Source organism: Elaeis guineensis, chromosome 6 (assembly GCF_000442705.2).
Source record: "Elaeis guineensis isolate ETL-2024a chromosome 6, EG11, whole genome shotgun sequence".
Taxonomy (NCBI): Eukaryota; Viridiplantae; Streptophyta; class Magnoliopsida; order Arecales; family Arecaceae; genus Elaeis; species Elaeis guineensis.
The window spans coordinates 12,237,834-12,263,250 of NC_025998.2; the positions used below are offsets into that span (position 1 = coordinate 12,237,834).

Here is a 25,417-nt window from a genome sequence, read left to right on the forward strand (position 1 = left end):
TAACCCAACACAGGCTCATGTTGAGATTTCTAAAACAATGCAACCTCTGGAAACAACTTGATCAAGCATTTAACAGATTTGATAAGCAGATGCACTTTAAACCTGTATTCAGCTAGTATTGGAATTAAAGGACCAAGATGCCGCACCAACAATTACCCGGCTTCTCTACTCCAAGAAATTGTTAAGGACTGCACATCTTCATCCTATTCTTAGGAGATAATAGAACACATTTATCAGCTTATCGATTGGTAATTTTACAATAGATTAAATACACAAAACAATTTCTCCAATAAAACAATCTGAAAGTTTACTTGATGAAGGAATAATTATTTGCCTGCTGCAGATGTCATTAAGGACAATGAGAGGTCAGAACCATCAACAAATATTGTTGATCAAAGGACCATAGAGATCAGCAAAATTCCCAAGCAAGCCATGACTTCATCTCTGCCAAACTTAATGTTGATAATAGCTCAGCATATGCCGACATCAGAGTCTTCCAAACAAAATTAAATATTTTCCTCTGCTGTAATAATCAAGCCGTCCTTGTTGCGTAAGGACTTCCAGGCCTTTATAAGAAGAGTACTGCTACCAATCACCTGCCAGAGGACTGCTCAATTCACCAGGCTGATGTGGTAGTTAGAGATTGGTGCGATACATGAGGAGGGGAGCATGGGGGTAGGTGGTGGCAGTTGGGCCCCAGATGCTGTTCAACCAGTCAGCGGATTCCACATTGGCCTGGTGAACTGAGTGTCATCTGCCAGGTGATCTTTAGTATTTTCCTCAATAAAAACAGGGGTAAACAATGGATGATCACCAATAGAGTCGAGAAAAAGGTCTCCAAAGTAAATCCATCCAAAATCATTCTGGTCTTTCAGAAAGTAGGTATTGCCAACGGCCAACAAACAAATCCTGGAAGTGGCATAAGCCTGCTAGCAATGCAGCCAGTGCTGCGCCTGCCAATGCATGATGTCATTCTTTCAGTGTGTTCGTATTTCAACAATATTCCTTCAGCGCTTTCAGGTTTCATGCACTGGGATCACTATAGCACTCTGTAGAAGTTGGTTCTGATGGAGATACAACTTCAATTGTGCTTACAGTGCTGCCCTCCTTGATAAACCTAGGTGCAAAATATGAGGCAGCCGTTAGTTTCATTCTGGCTGGAGAGATGATTTTCACTCATGCTTTTGAATAGCCAGCGATATGGGGATAGAAAATGTTTTCTTTTGCTAAAGTTCTAGTATCATCATGATGAAACAAAATGTCAACAGTCTCATATACAAATAATGAATTATAAGCTTTCAAAGAACATATTAAAATATATAGAAACAGGAGGTGAAAGTGGTGGCATTGAGGAAACATAGTAACATATCTAGCAACAGGAGAACTGTTAGAGATTTATGTTCACATTTTCTAGCATCAGGTTTCCTGAATTTGCACTGAACAAATAAAAGAAACAGCTATGGTTATTAAACCAATATTATCATAGGCAAACTCCAATAGCCCTTCTTTAATAGGCATTACACAAAATTCACTCAAACGATTTCTCTGTCCTAGCAGCCATAGGAATGGAAGACACAAGTTCTCATTGATAGATGGGTTCAGTCTTGCACCATAGCCGATCTAGTATGTAAAAAAGTGGGAGTAATTCTGAAGGAAAATCAGAGATATAAAAGTCAAACACATACCTCCTCCAAAAGCTACAGACAAATTTAGAAAAGCTAGACTAAAATAACGTTGCCATCTAGGAGTGTTTGAGGAGAGCAGATTTTAGCAAACATATGTTTCAATATCATGGAAGACCAACACTGCACCATGTTGTAATTCAGGCAGATTCTTGATGAACTAGACTTGCTTCTTGCTGTGCTAAACAAAGAAATGGAAAGAGAGCAAGAACTGTGCTCGAACAAGAAGGAATGGGGCTATAGCTCAAATGATAAAAAAGATGGAATCAACATTTCAGAAGGTACTTCAACCAAAACAAAGTAGCATGGTTCCGATTCCAGGCAGTAAGCTTTCAAATCCTGTGTTCTCCTAAACAGCAATAGGATATTTTCAGATCTAGATGTTATTTTCTTGGTTTAAAGTGGTACTGCCCCTTTTTTTATGGCTGGTGTTCTCAATACCGTTCTCTTCAAGAAGGGAAGAAATCTGGGGATACAGTTCCGGGCAAGATTGTTTGGCTTTGTTGGAAAGGAAAGGAATGCCCTTAGGAAGAAAAAAAAAGTAGCATAGCAAAAAGAATCTCTATTCTCAGTTTAAGCAAGTCCATCCTAGCAATAGTGACTAAACTTGGTCTCAATCAATAGAGGGTGAGATAATTGTATTTGACCAAACCTTTATCTCCACCCTCGAAAGAGGAAAGCAAGTACATAGAAGGGACATCAGCCCATCAATGTCTGTTTGTTAGATGTATGTTCTAGAAGTCAATTATGTCGACACATGTAATCTTTCTAAGGACATAATTTGTAATTTTGACTTATTAATGAAATAAAATTTGGATTATTTTTTCATTCATATTGTGTGATGTGTCTATAAATCGTCCAATGAATTAACAAGATAATGACATATATTCTCAAAAGTTGAGAAATTAAGGTATGTGTCATTGATGGTTAATTCATAAATTGCTCCTAATCGTAGGATCATCACAGAGATGGTGATTGATCCGAATAGGTGGTGCATGGATCGCTTCTCTTAAGGGTAGATGAGTCTCGAGTCTATAGTATGGGACACTGGAGTGAAAATGCAGGTGATTGTTAAAGAACAAGGGTACCGAGCGTGACCAACACGAGTAGTCACTTGAATATCTACCTTCTCATCAGTAACATACTCGATGCTGCAGTAGTGTGAATAGTTCTTTAACCTACAGTACCTCGACTATTCACAATGAGGTTACTGTAGTTTGACTACACCATAACTCTATTTTCTACCCATATGGAGCCTTGAGATGTATGTTGGCTGCAGTAGGTTCATTGTAGGAATAGGATGTACACTTAGATGGGATCTAGTGACTTTGGTAGAAAAAAAGAAATCCTATGTGGATTATGAAACTGAGTTCGGAAGTCCATAACCATAGCAAGTGTGAAATGATGGAAAGGAGTTTCCATAAGATTTCAATAGGAACTCAGGTTGATTGAATTTTACATATGACAAGATTAGGTAGATGAGTTATCCATAACCTCCATCTTGTCGAGATTCATGATAGAAGAACCGGATCACATGGTAACTACACCTAGAGGTTTATCCATTCAGTTTTGCTGGATTACCACTACATACTAATAGATGTTACTAGTGGATTGTGGGATCAATTAAGAATTATTTGGATAATCAATAATTCTCAAATTGGCTGAATTAAAAATATTTCGATCCATTGAAAGAAGTTTCAATAATATTGTTGATGGAGATCATAATATATCCTACTACTAGATAGAATTGAATCTATAAGGTTACATACAAAGAGAATTAGTTTAGGATTGTGCAATTGGATTCATGTGATTTCAATTGGATTAAGGATTTGTGAAATCCTATTGGGTTAGGCATACCATGCTAGCACATGTTTAAACCCAAATCCTCTTTAGACTTGAATCCCTATGAGATAGGAATTGGACCAAGTCAATTGCATGCTATTTGGGCTGCTAAGAGTTGGTTTTCCATCTTAATTTAGTTTGGAGGAGAATGGGCATGTACCCATTTAGATTAAATCCAAAGGGGCCCAATTGTTGTCGCCTTCTTATCTTATGTGACAAGAAAAGAAAGGGAGAGATGGAGCGTGCACAAGAAAAGAAAGGAAGAGGGTGGGGGCGGCTCATAGTGATAAGGATTTTTGCGTGAAAAGAGAGGGTGGGGGCGGCTCATATTGATAAGGATACCAAGTTTGGCAGAAAATCAAGAATCCTTCAGGTTTAAGGCTTTAAGTGAGTCATAGCCTGAAATCCTTTAGGACACTTTTTGGTTCTATTTAAATCCCTTGAGATGAGATCTTTAAACCCTAACCTAGAGAGCCAAAAGGTGCCACCCCCACTCTTGCTCCACGCCCCTCTCTCTTCCCTTCTTCTTCACGCCCCACGCCCAAGTGTTGGGCGTCCTTGATCTCCATGCCCAAGAGGTTGGGCATCCTCCTCCACACCCAAGGTGTTGGGTGTTTTGCCTAGAAGTCTAGAGAGGTATTCTCTCTTCTTCTTCCTTCTTCCCTTCGAACTGCATGCTGGTTTCTTGGAGAAGAAACAAGAGAGGAGCATCCTAGATTGTTCCCATGGATACTTGTAGAGATCGGACACTTGTGCGACTCTTTAAGGAATCTGAAGAGATATCTACGATCATCAAATAGCGGTGAATAACTATCCGCACTAAGGTGAAGATAAGATCTTCATGTTTATATCTTTGATAGATTTATTTTCTACTTTGGATCTTTAGGACACGATAGATATGAGCTTATGAGATGAGATCCCATAGATGCATGCTAGATTAGTTTTTCTTCCGTCGCATATTTTTTTTTTTTGTTGATCTAGCATGCATGCCCTACATTTTTACTTCAACTGATATCCGAGCTGGGTTACATGAATCATGTTCTTAAGATCTAAAATTTAGATTAGATTCGAATTTTTATGCTTTCAATTAGATCTCTTCTTTAGATTAGATCTGAAATTTTATGTTTGTCAATTATATTTAAAATTTAGATGAGATCTGAATTTTTTATTTTCAATTAAACATGAATGTTAGATTAGATCTAATTTTTTGTTTTAATTAGTTCTGATTTTTTTGTGCTTAGATCTGAAATTTATATTAGATCTAAAATTTTAGATCAAAAATTTTAATCAAAATCAAAAATTTTAATTGATAAACATTGGGTTAGTCAAGAATCATCCTGACATAAGGTTGCCTTGGCATAATGCAAATTATGCTGAAAGATTATCCTAGGATGATAAGAGGTGAAACCATTAATTAAGGATCTAAAATTTAGATTAGATCTAAAATTTTAGATTAGATATCTAACTGATAAGTTTTGGATTAGTCTAAGTTCATCCTGACATAAGGTTGTCCTGGCATAATGCAAGTTGTGCTGAAAAGTTATCCTAGGATAATAAGTGATGAGACCCTTTACTTATAAGTCATCTTTTGAGAGAAGAAAAGACTTAATTAAAATATAATTTGATTTTATTTTCGATTATGAGATAATTACGTTGTGTTTCATTGATATATGTAGTGATCACATTGAATCACAACCCTTAATGTAGGGTTGTACCATGAATACACCTTAGATGGTTATAATAGGATATTTTGTGGTGAGAAACCAAAAGCCAAGGCCAATTTGGATGAGGTTGACCTATTAGTATCTAAGACAAGTGCTTTAAAAGGTGGTTACTTAATTAGGACCGTTGCATCAGTAGTAAGGAACCTCCCACCGATCATCACTTATCTGACCAATTTGATTGACTAAATTCTAATTTGAGGTGCTTAGTGTTGAGTTCACCATGATTGCATTGCACCATGAGTCTGATCTTGATGAGTCAAGAGGCGATCTCACTAGTAGATCCAATGTAATTGTAGATTTACATGTGATGTAAATAAATAATTAAAAACCTAAAGAAGACCTAAATTAAATCTCCTTATAAATATTAAGTCGAGCGGTCTTTCATCATTGTAAATATACAGGTCCTTCTCGATGTTGATTGTTTTCGATGGATATAGTGGCTCAGTTGCATCAGAAAGACGCAACCACTCTATTGGCATGAGATGCTGCAGGATGGAGATGGAGTTAGGTCCAATAACTGTTAGGTGAGGATCTCAATAACAGCTTCACTTTCGCAAAATCGATGGGTCTGACTTAACTAAAGAATAAGGCCAATAACTATTAAATAAGGCTTTAAAAATTAGAGATTGGTGATCACTGCAATTTGCTTGAGAAGCATTAGACAAAAATTATCCACCCATTGGTTGACATATCACCAATAACTGTTAGGTGAGGTGGTATACTAATCGATGGGAACCGCAGTACCCACTTAAAACCTTCATTATGGAGGTTTTTGTTTCTCCACCCAAAGAGTGTGAGAGATCTGAGAAAATAGTGGAAGTCAAGTTTGTTTTAAAAATAAAATCCTAAAACAAACTAAAAGAAGTCAATTACAAATTCTAACTAGAATCTTCTCTTCTCTGTAGAAAAATGTCTGCTTCCAACCCACTTGCTCGTATCCTAGAGACCAATTGATTGATTGGACCCAATTATAAAGATTGACTTTGAAACTTGAAGATAACCTTGAGTTATGAGAAGTTGAACTATATTCTTGACCAGGACCTTCCCCCTCTACCAGCTCGTTCGACCCCTGATCAAAGGGCTACCCATAAAAAATGGTTGGATGATGATAATAAGGCCTGATGCTACGTGCTGGCATCCATGTCCAATGAGCTCCAATGTCAGTAAGAGGATATGAAAACTGTCAGGAGCATACTGGCTCATCTACAAGAGTTGTATGGTGAGCAGAGTCGTGCAGCTCGCTACGAAGTATCCAAAAAACTCTTCAAGACGAAAATACGTGATAGACAGCCTGTCCATAAATATTGTTTGACAATAATCAAAGACTTGGAGGAGCTTGAGAAGCTCGGGATGTCCATGGATAAAGAATTGCAAATTGATCTAATTCTGCAATCTCTTACTGATTCATATGCACAGTTTATTGTAAACTATCATATGAATAAAATCCAATGTACTAAAGCCGAGTTACTGAACATGCCGGTTACTACAGAAAGGACCTTGAAGAGTTCAAGGAGTACTATTCTAGCTGTGGAGCGAAATTTATCTTTCAAAAGAAAGTTTACTGGAAAGAAAAAAAAGTCCGTGAAGAAGCAAGTTACATGCTGATGGTTTTGTAAATATAACGAGCAAGAAGTAAATGCCATAGGAACTAAAAGACTTAGAGATGGGATTAATCTAAAGTATATATGGCACCTTAGGCTAGGTCATATAGGAGAAGAAAGGATTTACAGATTGGAGAAAGATGGGCTCTTGGGCTCATGAACTTCTGAGTCTTATCCAGTCTGTGAGTCCTGTTTGCAAGAAAAAATGATCAAGCTACCCTCTGTGGGACAAGAGGAAATGACCACAGAAATACTTGCTTGATACACACTGATGTGTGTGGCCCATTTGATGTGCCGGTCATAGAAGGTTATCTCTACTTTATCACCTTTACCAATGATTATTTTCGGAACGAGTATGTGTATCTGATGAGACACAAGTCTGAAGCTTTTGAAAAATTCAAAAAATTCAAAATGAAATAGAGAAGCAAATTGAAAAATTTCTTAAAGTTCTTCGATCAGATCGAGGAGACGAATACTTTAGTGAAAAATTTTTAAGTTATTTCAAAGAATATGGTATAGTCTCACAACAGACTCCACCTGAGAACACCTCAACTTAATGAAATTTCAGAACAGAAAAATCAAATCTTATTAAATATGGTTCGATTCATGATGAGCTTCACGGACCTTCTTATGTATCGTTGGGGACATAGTTTACTAACAATAAATTATTTATTGAATAGGATTTTCTCTAAAATCGTTTCTACCATACCGTATAGATATGGCATGATAAGAAACCAAGTCTAGATCATCTCAGAATTTGAGGTTGTCCAGCCCATGTCAAAGACAATAGATGGATAAGTTAGATGCCAGATCTTTAAAAACTCATTTTATAGGATATCCTAAGGAGTCTATAAGATATTATTTCTATCTTTCAGAGGATCACAATATGATTATGAATCGACATGCCATCTTCCTTGAAAAACAGTTCATTCAAGATGGAGGTATAGGAAGACAGATTGGACTCAAAGAAAAGTCTCTAAAGAGCAACGAGCCTCAGAACCTGTAGAACCCATTAAAACCGAAACAATACGTGTATTTTCTCCACCTCATAAATCTAGTAGGATTTTTCGTTCTCCCAACAGATACTTAGGTATCATCACAGAGGATGTAGAGAAAATGTTCCTCACAGAAATGAAATACATGGGTATAACCCCAAGACCTATAACGAGATGATATCAGATATCGACTCTGAAAAATTGTTAGAGACAATGAAGTCAAAATTGACTCAATGTACTCAAATCAAATCTGGACCTTAATGGATCCACTAGAAGGTATTATACCTATTGAGTGTAAATAGATCTATAAAAAATTGATTTGGATGAAAAGGTAGAGACCGTTAAGACAAGGCTCATGATAAAAGGTTATAATCAATGCGAGGACATTGACTATCAAGATACTTTTGCGCCAGTGGCCATGCTGAAATTCATTCGAATATTGCTTGCCATTGCAGCATATCATGATTATGAAATATGACAGATGGATGTGAAAACTGTTTTTCTGAATGGATATCTTGAGGAAGATATCTATATGGAGCAGCTTTGGTTTCACTTTCAATGATGGAGATCACAAAGTCTGCAAGCTGCAAAGATCCATTTATGGACTTAAGCAAGCATTCGAAGGTAGAACACTCATTTTAATGATGTAATCAAATCATTTGGTTTCATTAAGAACGAGGAGGAACTGTGTGTATTCAAAAAGATCAGTGGGAACGCTATCACTTTTTTATATTGTACGTGGACGATATTTTCTTGATTGAAAATGATGTTCCATGTTAACTTCAATCAAATTATGATTGTCTAAGGAATTCTCCATGAAGGACCTTGGAGAAGCATCTTTTATTTTGAGGATTAAGTTTATAGAGATAGATCTAAGAGGATGCTAAAACTTTCACAGAAAATGTATATAAAGGAGGTGCTGAAGAGATTCGGCATGCAAAACTCCAAAAAGTACTTATGCCCTTTAGGCATGGAATTCATGTCTCCAAGAAGATATGCCCAGCACATCGAAAGAGATAGAATGCATGAGCAAAATCCCTCATGCTTCGATTATAAGGAGCCTCATGTATGCCATGCTATGTAAACGACCTGATCTAGTCTATGCTATGAGTGTCACGAGTAGATATCAATCGAATCCAGACGAGGAGCACTGGACATCTGTGAAATGTATCCTTAAATATTTGAGATGATCTAAGGATATGTTCTTGATCTTTGGAGGAGGAGAGTTAGGGTGCAAGGATATACTGATTCAGACTTTATGTCTAATATTGATGATCGAAAGTGACATCAGGCAGTATTTTCTTATGCAATGATGGTGCTATGAGTTGGAAAAATTCCAAGCAGCCTGTCAAAACGCACTCCACCATGAAAGCTGAGTACATCGCCGCATCGGAACTGCTAAGAGGTATTTTAGTTCACAAAGTTTATTACAAAACTAGGTGTGATGCCATCAGATACCATTTTCAGCTACTGCGACAACAACGATGCCATAGTGCTTGCTAAAAAGTCGAGATCTTATCAGAAGTTTAAGCACATAGAGTGACGATTCCACCTCATTCACAATTATCTCGAGAAGAAGTATACAAAAAGTAGACAGTATTGACAATGTGGCTGACCCACTGACGAAGCAGCTGAGCTAACAAAAGATTGAAATCTACCTTGAGAAGATGGGACTTAGATTTATGGTCAATTGACTTTAGTGCAAGTGGAAATTGTTAGATGTATATCCTATAAGCCAATTAGGCCGACACATGTAATCTTTCTAAGGGCATAATTTATAATTTTGACTTATTAATGAAATAAAATTTAGATTATTTATTCATTCATATTATGTGATGTGTTTATGAATCATCCAATAAATTAACAAGATGATAATATATTCTTAAGAGTTAAGAATTTAAGAAATATATCATTGATGGCTAATTCATAAATTGCTTCCGATCGTAGGATCATCACAGAGATGGTGATTGATCCAGATAGATTGATGTACGGATTGTTTCCTTTAGGGATAAATGAGTCTCGAGTCTACAGTGTGAGGACACTGGAGCGAGAGTGCAAGTAGTTATTAAAAATAAAGATACCGAATGTGACCAACACGAGTAGTATTTAGATATCTATCTTCTCATCAGTGACATACTCGATACTTAGTGGCGTGAATAGTTCTTCGATCTGCAGTGCCTCGACTATTCACAATGAGGTTGCTGTAGTTTGACTACACCATAACTCGAACTCTAACCATACAGAGTCTTAAAGTGTATGTTGGATGTAGTAGGTTCATTATAAGAATAGTGTGTGCACCTAGATAGAATCTATCGATCTTGATAGAAAAGGAAAGTCTTGTATGGATCATGAAATTGAGTGCAGAAGTCCATGGCCACGATAAGTGTGAATGATGAAAGAAATTTTCATAAAATTTCACTAGGAACTCAGGTTAATTGAATTTTACATATGACAAGATCAGATTGATGAGTTATCCATAACTTCCGTCTTGTTAGGATTCACGATAGAAGAACCGAATCACACGGTAACTATACCTAAAGGTTCATCCATTTAGTTCTGTTAGATTGCCACTACATACCGTTAGGTATCACTGGTAGATTGTAAGATCAATTAAAAATTATTTGGATGATCAATAATTCTCAAATTGACTGAATTGAAAATATTTCGATCTATTGAAAGGAGTTTCCATGATGTTGTTGATGGAGATCACAATATATCCTACTACTAGACAGAATTGAATCTATGGGCTCACACGTAAAGGAAATTGATCTAGGATTGTGCAATTGGACTCATGTGGTTCCAATTAGGTTAAAGATTTGTGAAATCCTATTGGGTTTAGAATACTATGCTAGCATATGGTTAAATTCAAATCCTTTTTAGACTTGAATCCTTATAAAATGAAGATTAGACCAAGTCAATTGCATGCCATATGGGCTGCCAAGAGTTGGTTTTCCATCTTAATTTAATTTGGAGGAGATTGGGCATGTGCCCATTTAGATTAGATCCAAAGGAGCACCAATTGTTGGCGCCCCCTTATCTTGTGCGACAGGAAAAGAAAGGAGAGATGGGGCACACGCCCCATCTGATTTTTACATGAAAAGAGAGGGTGGGGGTGGCTCATATTGATAAGGATTCCAAGTTTGGCAGGAAATCAAAAATCCTTCAGGTTTAAGGTTTTGAAGGAGTCATAGTCTGAAACTCTTTAGGACTCTTTTTGGTTCTATTTAAACCTCTTGAGATGAGATCTCTAAATCCTAACTTGGAGAGCCGAAAGGTGCCGCCCCCTCTCTCGCTCCACACCCCTCTCTCTTTCCTTCTTCCTGACACCCCATGCCAGGTGCCGGGCGTCCTTGATCTCCACGCCCAAGGGATTGGGCATCCTCCTCTACACCCAAGATGTTGGGTGTTCTGCTTAGAAGTCTAGAGAGAAGATGTTCTCTTTTCTTCTTCCTTCTTTCCTTCGAGGTGCATGCTGATTTCTTGGAGAAGAAACAAGAGAGAAGCATCCTAGATCGTTCCCGTGGATACCTATAGAGGCGGACACTTATGCGGTTCTTCAAGGAACCTGAAGAGATATCCACGATCATTAAATCGCGATGAATAACTATCCGTACTAAGATGAAGATAAGATCTTCATGTTTATGTCTTTGATAGATTTATTTTCTATTTTAGATCTTAAGCACATGATAGATATGGTCTCATAAGATGAGATCCCATAGACGCATGCTAGATTAGTTTTTCTTCCACTGCATAAATTTTTTTTTGTTGATCTAGCATGCATGCCCTACGTTTTTACTTCATGTTCAACTATGGCTGCCAGCTAGAATAGTCCAGTGCTGACCAGAGGGGGTGGTGTGTGTGGAGTAGGAGGGAGGTTGGTGGGGGGTGTTGTGGTGCCCTGGAGGGCTTATAGAGGATGTGGAATTCTGTCTTCTATCCATCAGAGTCTAACTCCATTGGTCCCATGGTGTTGGTTTAGGCAGTGAAGTTGTTGACTTCCAAAGCAATGAAATCGGGCTTCAAGATCTCTACGATGATGTTGTTGCGCTCGTAGATAGCGGAGGCCACCATAGAGGTTGACTCGACATGGACCATCATCCCCTTGAAGGTAGATGTGGGATTGGTGGTAGAGATGTAGGCCTTGACAGCATTGCCCTTGTCAAAGCCAAAATGCACAAGTGGGGCTCCCATGATGGAGGCAGCTAGCATATGTATGTTACTGACGAGTGGCAAGTAGAGAGGAAAGGAGGGGGTGTTTACACCACATCTTGATTGCACAAGAAACGCCACTTAGCACATCAAGAGTCACTGGTGTGTAATATTAGTAAAATTGGCTGATGGGAAATGTCAATAAAGGTAGGCCGATTGGTTCTGGCCATAGAAGGAAGTTAAGGCATAAATAGTATAGAAAAAAATGCTGTACCGGATAAGGATAGGCCAAAAAGGACTTAGAAAGGAGTATCAATGCAAGAGAGATTATGATAAGACAGGCTGAATAGAGCTATCACCAAAATGGGAGTTATACAAAATTTATTAAGTTACAAAGGTTTGGAATTGGTTCATATGTCATCATGCTCCAAGCGAATATAGGTGTTTAATAAAGAGTTGGAAGGAGATTTCAAATTTGAAATTAAAGCTTATGACATACAAGAGAAATGGAATAATGGTGATAACCGATTGGAATGTGTGGCCAAGATGGAAATTCATGCATCCTAAGGCACTTAATGACAGAATGTTGATACAAGAGTATAAAGAACATAAATTGTAACAAAAAAGGATCTTTATTTGGAAGATCATCATTAATGAATTTTTGTCTTTGATATCCAATATTTTTCATTTCCTCTTCATTATCCTTTAAGTTGTGGTACAGCTAGCATTCCAGCAGTCAAAGTCAAGCTGAAGGTATTCGAACCCGAGCACCTCCTCTTAGTCCGGTGGTAATTGATAGCATGCCTATGCTATTCTCTGACCTAGTGCTAGCCTTCTTCTCCTCTTCCATCAAAAGTTAATTCTCCAACCTAACTTCCTAACATCAAAAGTACTCAAAAAAAAGGGTACACAAAAATCAAAACTCCATAGAACATAACTAACATTAAAGTTTTCTAACGAGACAACTATCTTGGGTTCTGAGACCATGCGTACGGGACCTGCAACCCGTACGGCAAGCACATGTGCCCTGCATGGTCCTAGGACCCGTGCAATCCGAACTCACATCTAATTTTGGCTCACCCCCTTAGTCTAGCAAGTGAGCCCCTAGGTGCTCTGATGTCAGCAGTAGTTGTATACGTTAAACATATATATTCATTAGTGGGTGCATATATAGAAGTGAAGAGTAGGAGGTGCTACCCTAAATGGAGGATTGAGGTAACATGGTTTCACCTCCTATAAGAGTTGCTCTAAGATAATCGAACTATAATGGGACTTCTCTTTAAACCAATAAATGAAGCATTGACAAAAACATCACTATATAGGAAGAAACATTTAAGCAAATCAAATTAATCAACTTATGTCATATGAAAAATGCAATAGAACAGAAAAAGGCACATATACAAAATCAGAATTGTAGCTTTGAAACTCTATGGCATTTATGAAACTCCCTTTGAGAGGATGTCATGAATTCTTGACAATAGGGTCAAAAGTACTGCAAAGTACTTGGAAAAGTTCATCTTCAAAGTAATATAGTTTTCACTAGTCAGTCATAAGGAATCAAACATGTGAAAACACACCACCAACCTGTCCAAACGATGAACCTCATCATCCCTGTAAAATATCACCAACTTAACAAGCTGACAAATCACCCAACCCTTCATGATGCATGTGATCCAAGGACAGCTTAGCTAAGAATAACAAAGACGTTTATGATAGTATATGATGAAACATGTGATGTGAGTGTGACTATTTACAAATACATAAAATTCAAAAATATATAATTCAATTAGAGAATATTTGAGTACAAAAATTGATTATCTAATGCCCGATGAGTTGTCAGAAAGTTGTTTTTCCAGTCATCCAACAAATAAGTAGCCTCAATCAATAAATTGGAAGTCAAGCTAGACATAGCTGATAACATGGTGTTGCAGCCATAGCAAATACACTAAACTTTCTAACACCTTGAGACTAATACAGGTTTAAATAATTGGTCCCTTGGTACAAAGCAAAATAGCTCTAAAATAAGAAATATGAATAAGTCTTGCTTGATCTAAAATACAAAAATATCCCAGGAAAGCAATTGATATTCTTAACTTTGACTTAAACTGTCAAGCTTAAACTCATCAGAACATCTCATCAACATCTATCCTAATATGATATATATAGTTTGATAGCATTTCATAATGCAACCTCAAACCAATGTCCAGCCCTTTATGGGGTTCTTAGACAGACACTTTGGCAAAAGAAGGACCTAGGAAACCTATAAAAGTCAGTTGGCAAGCAAAGACCTACCTTCTTGCTTACATGATTTAAGCTCACACAATAGGAGAGCAGCCCTTGATGTTCCTAAAGTTGGAAAGAGCCTAAAAGAGAAGGGGTTGATGAAATATTTAGCATAGGGAATTACATCCATATCTGATGCACGGATCATGGATCAAAGGAAGTGTTGTGGTCAAGGGCTCACGGCTTGGTACGCGAGGTATTATTCGTTCTAGCCCATAGATCTCACGGTTTTTCCTTTCAAAAGGCGCCTCACATGGGAAGGATGGTCTTTTCCTATATAAGTCAGAGTCTCTCTTGACTTATAACTAATGTAGAACTAATAATGTCCTTCCTTCTATACCACAACATAGCCTCCCAGTCAAAGAGGAGTTTGTATACAGACAGAAGGTATTCTCCTTATTTTTACCATAGCTCCCAAGGAGGAGTCTGTATACAAATGAGAGATGTCCTTATTTTTAACACAGATTGGTGTACGGATGGAATGAGCCCCACAGTTGCTGGAGTGGTCCCCTTCCTGATGCACTACTATTGCGGTCAAGGGCTCATGACTTGGCACGTGAGGTATTGTCCCCTCTGATCCATGGGCCTCATAATTTTGTCCTTCGAAAGGTGCCTCACATAAGAAGGATGGTCCCTTCTTATATAAGCCAGAGTTTCCTCGACTCACAACCAATGTGGGACAAATGATGCCTTCCCTTCTACACCATAATAGAAAGCATAACGAAAATTCTAATATAGCAATTAGTTGGCAAGTATAAAGAAAATTCCAATAAACGCCAAGGTGCCAAGCCTTAATGTGGCCAAAAAAATAAATAACCCATTCATTTCGCTTAAAAGTTTCTCACATAGCATTGCTTCCTTGCATATGTATTCTCCTCGATCTCCACTAGTAACAAAGAACAACACACAAAAATATGCCTTTTCCATTAGTGTTCCTATCTGTGATCTCTCTCTTAAATGCTTATAACGTGAATGAGCACCAAGAACATGACCTTCATGGTCAATCTTTCTCTTTTTTTTAATAAAAAAAAAAGGAAGAAAATGTGAAAATACCTAGTTTCTCTCATAAATTATCATACTTTTGTCGGTGTTCATAGTGACATCTTACCCCTTGTACACTCTTCAACAACTATTTATAGTTATAATTGTTTCATATATAATTTTACCAATGCCACAAAGCATTTATTATTATCTCAAATGTATTTTCGTTCAAAGAGAATCTTTATTTATTCACTTTTAAGCATGCTCTCCAATTCTTAACTGATCAAATTTCACTTTAATTGTATTATGATCACTCCTAACAGATTTTTATGGATACATATATTCCAACCAACCTTCCCCTTTTGATTAATATTTTGTCTAACCTCTTCTTTATATTCTTGCGATTTTAGGCTGCATAGTCAGCCTAACAAAAATATCTATCTCCTTGCATATATTCCTGTCATTCACTTAACTCAGAAATTTTTTTATGATCTCTCCCAACCTCAGAATTCAATAAATTAATATCCTTATTTGTGTGAAATAACTTTCATTGATCTCCTCTGTAACCTCATTGCCACCGCAAATTTTCCATTTCAGCATGTCTTTAAACTATAAAACATGAAAGATGTTTCTAAATTTCTTTTCATCATAGTACCTTCTCAAAATTCATACCATGTTTGCTTGCTATGTAACTTCAACTTAACCTCTTTAACATGAATGCACTTTCATACAACTACTTCTTGTTCCATCTTTATACAATCAACGCATGCAAACATCTTAATTTATTTCAACTTTAATGAGGTAAAATCTTAATTTGTCACACAGTTGTTCCACTCTTGCAAGAATTAAATGGTCATTTATGTTCTTCAAATATGTATCCATTAATATTACATGATAAGTCATTGCAAACTCATTTATCATCTTCCTCATATTATATCCTTTATTTTCTTTCCCTACGAAAGTATTTGAGCTTCTAGCAATAAAAACTCGTACCCCTTCATTTAAACATGCATCTAACCAAACACAATAATTATAATTATGGCAGGATAAAACAAATGTTGTGCATATACATTTACGAAATAAGTACATAGTTAATGAGTAAAGGCAGTCATTTACTTTATCAACTGAGTTGGACAATGAACTTAAAATCATAATAGGCATATGAAATGACATCAAGACAGATAGAGCTCACAGAAACCATGAAACTGAGGCTAAAAGATAGCAAAATCATACCTACAAAATTGTCAGGTTATCAGAGATTATTATAGGAGGATGGATTTTTAATTTCAATAAGATTTCAGATGCTCGATGCACTTGTAGACGAAAGGCATGATATATCGTTGGAAGTATTCAAACACTATTCACTTGAGATAGTTAAAAATTAAAGTGCCATTACTCACTTTAGGGTGTTTCCGGTATAAACTTTAAGGTGTTAAATATAACACCCCAAGTGCAGCACATTAGCCAAAGCAAGCATGACATACGCATGAATGCAGTACCATGCAGTGCAATGTCATATCCAAGTGCCATAAGTTTCAAAGCTTCAACATTCATAAAAGCTGAACTCTGAAGTTAACACTTTAAACCTTTTAAAGTGCAGATCAGAAGCTCCAGTCGAAGTGATACAAATGGATAACCATTTTAGGTGGTAAAATGCAGATCAGAAGTTCCAGTTGCAGTGATACAAATGAATAAGGCAACTATGGATCCTTCAAATTTTTAAAAGTAATTACACACTGCACTTAAGCCAGATGTATTGCTACTTATAAACATCAAGCTAAATCCTGAAATCTCATAAGAATATAGTAGGCAACAAAATCAACTCTTACATTAGAATCACAAAAGCTTGACATATACATGATTGTAGCTTTTGCAAGTATTACTTCAGGTGAGACAACAATCCCGCAAATCATGTGAGTTGAACAACATTTATTTAGCTATGATAAGAGGTAAAAGGGCGTAAGCACCATATAAAAGAAGATAAGGTCACATTCAATCATGAAACCAAAGTTTGTAAGCAGAAAGTACTCCTCTTACAATCTAGAACTAGTTAATAAAAGTGATACACCAAAGCAAACATAAAGCTGACATGGTACAGCTCATACTGTGACACCTCACAATGCATCAGTAAGCATACACTTCTTCTACTTGCAGAGCTCATAGTGATTCCGATATCAGCATCATATGACATCATCAAAATATTACATGTACGGGTACCCATTGTGCAACCTTATAATCTGTTTTATCATGCATGTATATTGAATATCATGAAGCAATAACCATGTCACATCCAAGAAAGGGAAAATGGCAGGTTTTTGTGTGTGCGGGGTGTGTTGGGTGTGGGTGTTTTTGGGGGTGGGGTAGCTATATGATACAAAAATCATTTATCACAAACTCACTCTCTGAACTTAAACATTAGACCCCTTGCAGAGATTTTTGATTTATCAGCAAGTAGCAACTTCTAAGCAAGCACTTGATCATGAACCAGTATAAATGCTACAATTGATAACTAAAGTATTGGTAGATGCAGATGATACCGGGTTAGAAAGGATTAACAAGTTTTTGAAGATCGTTCACATGATGGATACACAGAAATTTCATGAAAATCCAAAAGAAATCATTAAAATGATATTAGCTTTAAGATGCCACGATCATTGACTCATGGGACTCGAGTAATTGCAAACGTTAACATCAAAGTTAATCATTCGTATGAATTCAAGAAAACCTAAAAGAAATCATCAGAAAAAAATACTAGCCTTAAGATTGCAAGATCAATGACTTACAGGATTCAAGTAATCGCACACATCCGTGTCAAAGCTAAGGAGTCGCATCAATTTCAACAAAACCTAAAAGAAATCATCAGAAAAATACTCAGTAAGACGGCAACATTAATGACTTGTAGGACTCAAGTAATGGTAAACCACTGTGCCCAAGATAGGAAATCACAGAAATTTCAAGAAAATCCAGAAGAAATCATCGGAAAGATGGTTCCTCAAAATGGCAACAATAATGCTGGTGGGACTGAGGCAATTGCATATTATTAATGTCAAAGTTAGGAAATCATAGAAATATCAAGAAAATCCAAAAGAAATCATCAGAAAGATACTCGCTAGCTTTGAGACGACAGCACAACGACCAATAGCATATTTCAAGATACCAACACATTAGTAGAACTTCCTTGATCCCCAATTCGACGATCAAGAAGTCATCAAACAAAAAAGAACGGGGGAAGAAAATAAAACAAAGCCAACTCTAGTGCAAGATGATAACGACGATGAGGAAGGGATAAAGCTAAAGCAACGAGGGGACAGACACGGTCATCGTTCGCGAAAACAACCTAATCCTGCTGACACTCTTAGAGCAAAGGGGGGAGAAACTTCTTCAAAGAAAATCTGAAATCAAGAAGAACATAAATTCTGCTAGAATAAAACCCTAGATATCTTACCAGCGTTGAGGAAGAGGCATCGACGGAATTCCGATCGATGAAGACGAGAGGATTGGCTGGCCACCGATAAGCGCCGCGGAGAAGGGGCGACACCTGCTAATTAGATGGTTGGTGAAGAGCTTCATTATCTATTTTATCTCTCGCTAAAAGCTACAAAAAATATAGTTTAATAAATTTGAAATCTTACGCACTCTTTTCCATTGCTCACATTAAACATGCAACCAGGTCTTTCCCATCTCGATCCTTGGTTTACGCATGCCAATTCTCTTGAACCCAGATTAATTATGTCTAAAACAGAAATTATTTATATCATTGGCGTTAAATAATTGGCATTAAGAAATTGGGAAACGAGCAACGCATGACCGTGGACTTCGAGGTCCGTCACCCGCTGTCCTTTCTACTGTCCACATGCGCATAGATGTCCAAATTTAGTAGTCAAAATGGAAAGTGGAATTTGAAGCTACATAAAATAACAAATGCCAGGCTGAACGGTAAATATCTAATTGACATATTGGAAGGTTTCTGCAGTAGATTCATTATCCTAGATAGAAGATTTCCGCCACTAAACATTGCTAAGCACATGTTGAGAACATGAACTTATAGTGATCAATAAATTCATTCTCCTGTGTCGAAGATTTCTGCTACTAAACATTGCTAAGTCGTACAAGTTAAGAATATGTCCTTAAAGTGGGCAATAGATTCATTATCCTCAACAGAAGATTTCTACTACTAAACATTGCTAAACTATATAAGAATATGGCCTTAGAGTGAGCAATAGATTCATGATCCTAGATTGAAGATTTCTCTACTAAACATTCCTACGTTGCATAAGTTAAGAATGCCCTTAAAGTGACCTCAATTGTTTAGAATCAAGTTCTCGATATTGTTATTAATACTACCCCAACAGCCATACTTGCAGGAGCAACCAAGCAGTCAAATAGCCCCATGGATCCTGTTGCTACAAGTCTCCGATCCATGATGGGTGCGACTAAGGTCGGATGCCCACCGACTGAAAGGCTGGAGCATTAGAGAAAGAAACTTACAAAGAAAGTCCGCACTCATTGGAGGCTTTCTGGTGGAGGGCTCTCTGATATTTAAGTTAGCTAGAGATTGAGAACAATAGAGAGAAGAGAGGAAGGGGGAGCAAGGGAATGGGAGTTCTCATTTTTGGAGGAATTTGTCTGGAATTGTCTTACTTAGGGATCCTCTTGGTACCTCTTATGTAGAGGTGACCCGTAGGCTGTTATGCCTGAGCCCAATAAGCCATTAGGCCTAGTTCGTTAAGTTGTTAGGCCATATTCAGATAGATCATTGAGATAGAAAATCCATCCATTAACCTGTGGATTAAGGTTGTTAATTGTGAATGTCAGTTGTAGATTTACCCGCGTGGATAAGTAAGTTGTAGCCTGGGTTAGTATAGAGTTGAGGCTCCATACTGGTGCTTGTGCCCGAGATTTATGGGCGCCACCTTTCCTTCAGTCAATGTGTGGCTTCATTTCCTATCTTTGACAAGATCTAGACTATGAGATCAGTAAAATCCTACCTAGGGTCAGCAAATATTCGGACTGAGGGTCAAAAAGAGGATGATGAAATGGGTGGCCCAAGATTTCATGATGCAATAACTCGGAGAAGGAGACTTGAGAATTGCTTCCCAGATCCACGGAGGTGTTGCCATATGTTGAATGTCGGTAGATCTCGTGCCACGACTCCCAAATCAACCTATGTGGCTTTATCTAAAGGCGGTGCGATGAAAGGTCGTATGACTTGATGCTCTTGGCTTGCATAATCATTTAATGTTGTAGTCTCCAAAGTGGCATTTTATTGCAAAGGGTGCCGAAGACACCTCTTCTTGAAAGGTGCAATCTTCAAGGCTGTAGGGGGAGTAATATTAGGCTTACTACCTAGGAGGTGAGGGGCTGCATCTCCATTTGGGTCCTCTATAAATGGAGGGCAAAGGCCGTCGCTTGTGACCAAGCCCATTCTCCCTATTTCCATACCTACGAGTGTATCAGTGAAGATGTCGTGGCCTCAATCTCTTGCTGGGGATGTGATGGTTGCCGGCATCCACTGCACCATGGAGGTGTTCTCTTCTACCCCTCGGCTAGTTGCAAGGTGCTCAGAAAGGGCATGCCTATGGGCATAGCCCTTGGCATGGGAGGTATCAGTAATCATTACTATTCTAGCTGTGGAACCATAGCTATCGTTGACCTGAGGAGGCTTGTTGTAGTCCCATATCCTCCTGGGGCCCGTGGTTATTGGAGTTCCATCTCCCAATGCAGAGTTTCGCTAAGAATGTGGAGGCATTCTTAATTGAACTACGTCGGCCATTGGTTTAGACAGGGAGTGAGTGATAGTTTGGGGGGCCTTTTTAGTATTGAGCTCTTTAAGAACGTCCTGGATCTTTTTAGGGGGCCATCTTTTTGATCCTAAGCAAGCTCCCTGGTCTTCTTGAAAAGAATATCAGGGAGATGATGGATCTTGTTGGGGTCCAACACCATCCTAACACCACCTAAGTCTGATGCCACTTGTTGGATAGGATCCAATACCACTCATTGTAGTAGAAAGAAGGAAGAGATAAAACAGAGAACACACAATCAAGTACATGAAATAACCCAAGTAATACCTCCATGGGGCATGCAAACTTCACTGTGAAAGAAAAAATAAGTACAAGAGGAGATCATTACATTCTCAACTCTCCATACACAAATCTCTCTTAACCTGAAGCTATCCTCCAAAAGCTCTTATAAAATCTCTCAAGAAAATCCTCTCACAGGCTTGTCAGTATCAGGATCCTCGATGCCCCTAGATGCTTCCTGTGATGCAAACCGCCATAGCATGCCTCGTTGCGCTCTATTTGACACTTTGCTCCACCCTCAATGCTCTGTCTGTCTGCTCTATGGACTACACGCTCTCAATGCTTATCAAACTCCTCTTAATTGCTACTAGAGCCTCTGCTACTTTCCATCAATTTTGTTCCCCACAGGATCCCTTTAAAGACCTTAAATCAAGTCGAATCCTGACTTCAATATGAATTAGGCTTCCTAACAGTACCAAACAACCCAACGAACCGTCAAATCACACCCGACATCTCTCTTAACCATTTGATCACATAACCGCACGAAGAATTGTGAGTGAAACATCTCTAGTCCACGATGGACCGTGAAAATCACCTGGAAAATGGTCTCTCGGTCCAAGCCTCCTCCTATGGACCGTCGGTCTGCGATGGACTAAGTGAAGGGCTGCGTGGGTTGCACCTATACACACCCACTTGGGCTTGGGCCACGCCTGCACGTGCATTCGCTTGGGCTTGGGCTGCGTCTGTACGCACACCTGCAGCTAGCCTATGCATGCCCGCGCACACCTGGGCTGAGCTCATGTGCTGTTGGGCTGTGCTTACGGGCCTGGGCCCCTTGTTGGCCTTCGGGCTCTTTTCCTTCCTTCTGGTCTGCGCACTGCAGGCCCCACTGGTTTGGACATTGCAGGCCCCACTTTTTTACATCTCTGGGCTCTTTGCGATGTACTCTTCCAGCTGGACTTCTTTCGCATCTGGATTTTCGCTCCTGTGGATCGAATTCGAAGCATTTATCCCAACAGATCCTAGGGGTAGGCTCTGCGTCGGTTGGAGGCAGCAATGAGGATAAGCCTAGGGATAGCTATCGGAGTTCCTGTCTCTACAGTCAAGAAGGCAATGGAACCTGCTTTCGAGCTTGGTCCCAAAGGCATTAGTTGATCTTTGTTCTTCTTTTTGTTTGATCTTGCAACAAGCTTTTATAATAAACTTTCTACCTCATGAAATGAAATGAACTCTTCTTCCTTTCTCTCTGGTACACACATTGATCTTGTATGGCCAGTGATTTGTTTAACCAACGGAGGTTGTTGATTTAGTTAATTTGTCAAGTTGGTTATGATATGAGAGTCGTAGGCTCGAACCTTGCATCAAGAGCCTCAATATTAGGGATCACCATATCCAAAGTCAATCCGTAGCAGCAATTTCACTGAGTCATTGTTGTTGCTCTTGATTCCTATTCGTCTCACCTATAGTTGAGGAAAATTAGTTGGTCATGTAGGGTCTTTAGAGGGTTAGACCCTTTGTCTTCGAGATGGGGTCAATAGAGGGTTAACCCCTTCATCTTTGAGGTGAGATCCCCAGAAGGTTAGCCCGTTCGTCTTTGAGGTAAGGTCCCTAGAGAGTTAGCCCCTTTGTCTTCGAGGTAGGATATCCGAAGGGTTAGCCTATTTATCTTCGAGGTGGGGTCCCAGAGAGTTAGCCCTTTGGTTGGTTGGGTGCTCAGTATAATCACTTCTGATGAGAAGCCTGCACCAAGTTGCAAAGAGTGGTGTTTTTATTAACATAATCAATACATATACAACTTACTAATAGTACATTTTTAGATTCTCGATGTTTCATGTCTGAGAGATAGGGGCTTCATTGAGGCTTTCAATCTTGAATGCTCTAGGCTTGATAACTTCGATAAATTTTATAGGAGCCTCTCCTAATTTGAAGCTAGTTTATCCTGCTTTGTAGGTTTCGATACCTCAACTCGATGGAGGATGATTTCCTCAGATCATAATACTTTTGATTTGACCCTCACATTGTAGTAACAGGCCATCCATTGCTGATAGGATGCCATTTTGACTCGAGCTCGCTCCTTGATCTCTTCGAGTAGATCCAAGTTCATTCAGAGACAGTCCAGATTCTCCTATTGATCATAGTGCTCCACTCTAGTTGTCGGCATCCCGATCTCTATAGGGATAACTATCTCAACATCGAAGGTGAGGTTGAATGGAGTCTACCTTGTAGTAGTCCATGAAATCATGCTATAGGCCCAAAGCATATTTTAGAGTTCTTCGGCCCACAATCTCTTAGCTTGGTCGAGCCTTGATTTTAGTCTTTGTAGGATCATTCGGTTGGTCACCTTAGCTTTGCCGTTTGATTGAGGATGGCCAACCAAAGTGAGCTTGTGGTCAATGTGTAGCTCGGAGCAAAATTTTTTAAACTTTTGTTTATCGAACTGCTGCTTATTGTCAATTATAATAGCTCATGGTAGTCCAAAATAACAGATAATAGATTTTAGATGAAGTCCTGAGCCTTCTTCTCAGTAATTTGAGCTAAGAGCTCAGCTTCCACCTACTTAGTGAAATAATGGATTGCAATAATTAAGAATTTTCTTTGACTAGTTGCCAATGGGAATGATCTGAGGATATCGATTCCCCATATGATGAAGGGCTATGGGGCAATAATCGATGTAAGCTCGGTCACCAGCCTTTGTTGGATATTAGCATATCTCTGGCACTGTCCGCACATCCTAATGAGGTCGGTGGCATCTTATTATAGAGTAGACCAATAATATCCTTATCGAATAGTCTTGTAAACCAATGATCTACCTTCCAAGTAATTGTTATAGATTCTTTCATGAACCTTTCGAAGTGCATAGTCTGTTTCGGTTGGCCACATACATTGAAGTAGAGGCAATGAGAAAGACTTTTTATAAAGTCTCTCTTCCAAGTAAACATACTTGGGGGCTTGGTGCTTGATTGTTCGAGCTTCAATAGGGTTGGCTGGCAAGATACCATCAAGGAGGTAACTGACCAAAGGGTCGGTCCATCCAGCTAGCTTGGTTCATGGTTGACTTATAGGATGGTTGGTTCTTCCACAATGCTTAGTTTTTATAGGTGCTCGATGAAAACTCATCTATTAAGGTTGGGATACCCTGAGATAGCAAGATGAGACAATGCATTAGCTCAGATGTTCTTTGATCTTAGGATTTGCTATACCTCCAGATTCTAAAAAGTCACCAAGAATTCTTTGAGTTTCTACAAGTATCAAGCCATCTTTGGTCCTTGAGCCTCATATTCTCAATTTATTTGACGACAAGTTGCAAGTTGGTGAAAACCCTTATATCTTTCACCCCAAGCTCGTTGGCGATGCCGAGGCCTGTGATCAATGCTTTGTACTCAGCTTTATTGTTAGAGACACTAAAATTGAATCGTAGTGCATACTCCATCACAACCCCCTCTGGGCTTGCAATGATAAGCCTGGCTCCACATCTCTGGAAACTTGAGGCTCCATCTATATGAAGGATCCAATATGGGACTTCTACTTTTTTAGATGGTTCTTATATCGACTTCTCATCGGGATAGTGTTGGGATGAGTAGGTGATTTCATGTATGTATTTTAAATTTTTTCAAAAAATTATAGTGAAAGATAATAGATTAATTAAATTAATCTAATATGCATATAATCTAATCATCAAATCAACCTACTCTAGGATCAATGATATGTTATGTTGCATATAAAATCTAAAATAATCCAAGACAAAATCAGCATGCATGCATATGAGCAGTAGATCACATCTACTTCTAATCTGAGTTCAGAACTCCATACTTGATCACGGATCGACGATCTCGCTACTGAGAGACATGATGGAGAGGATCTTTATTATTTTTGTAGCACACATACGTCCGATCTCTATAAAAAATTCACTCGAAGCCTCGATCTGATCGATCTTCTCGGGAGTGCTAGCTCACACAAAAATTTTTTCTTGGCTGATCTGAATCTTTTTTCAAATCTTTAAAATTTTTAGAGATTGAAGATGGACTTCTAGAGGAGATGAAGAGGTGAAAAAAAGATGAAGAAAAAATAATTTTTTTAATTTATTTTCTCTTCTCAAACCCTTAGAACCAAAATCTGAAATTCAGATTTTTGCACACACCC

At 38.4% G+C, this 25,417-nt stretch overlaps 1 protein-coding gene across 5 annotated transcripts; it reads right to left on the bottom strand.

Annotated features, from left to right (window-relative positions):
- Positions 1 to 92: 92 nt before the first annotated feature.
- Positions 93 to 19,078, bottom strand: LOC105047230 (uncharacterized). 5 transcript variants are annotated; one of them, XR_012142039.1, is made up of 5 exons: positions 18,894 to 19,078; positions 18,703 to 18,795; positions 18,041 to 18,103; positions 13,578 to 13,681; positions 93 to 1,117 (listed from the first exon to the last, which is right to left on the bottom strand). XR_012142039.1 is itself a non-coding variant. In XM_073259196.1 (5 exons), exons 1-5 carry the CDS (start codon positions 18,917 to 18,919, stop codon positions 1,024 to 1,026), a joined length of 330 nt encoding a protein of 109 aa, XP_073115297.1. In that variant the 5' UTR covers positions 18,920 to 19,077; the 3' UTR covers positions 93 to 1,023. The 5 variants fall into 5 exon arrangements, 2 of the variants coding, with proteins under 2 accessions (XP_073115297.1, XP_010924350.1); XM_073259196.1 differs by having other exon boundaries at positions 13,578 to 13,648; positions 18,911 to 19,077; XM_010926048.4 differs by having other exon boundaries at positions 18,911 to 19,071.
- Between the last annotated feature and the right edge of the window lie 6,339 nt (positions 19,079 to 25,417).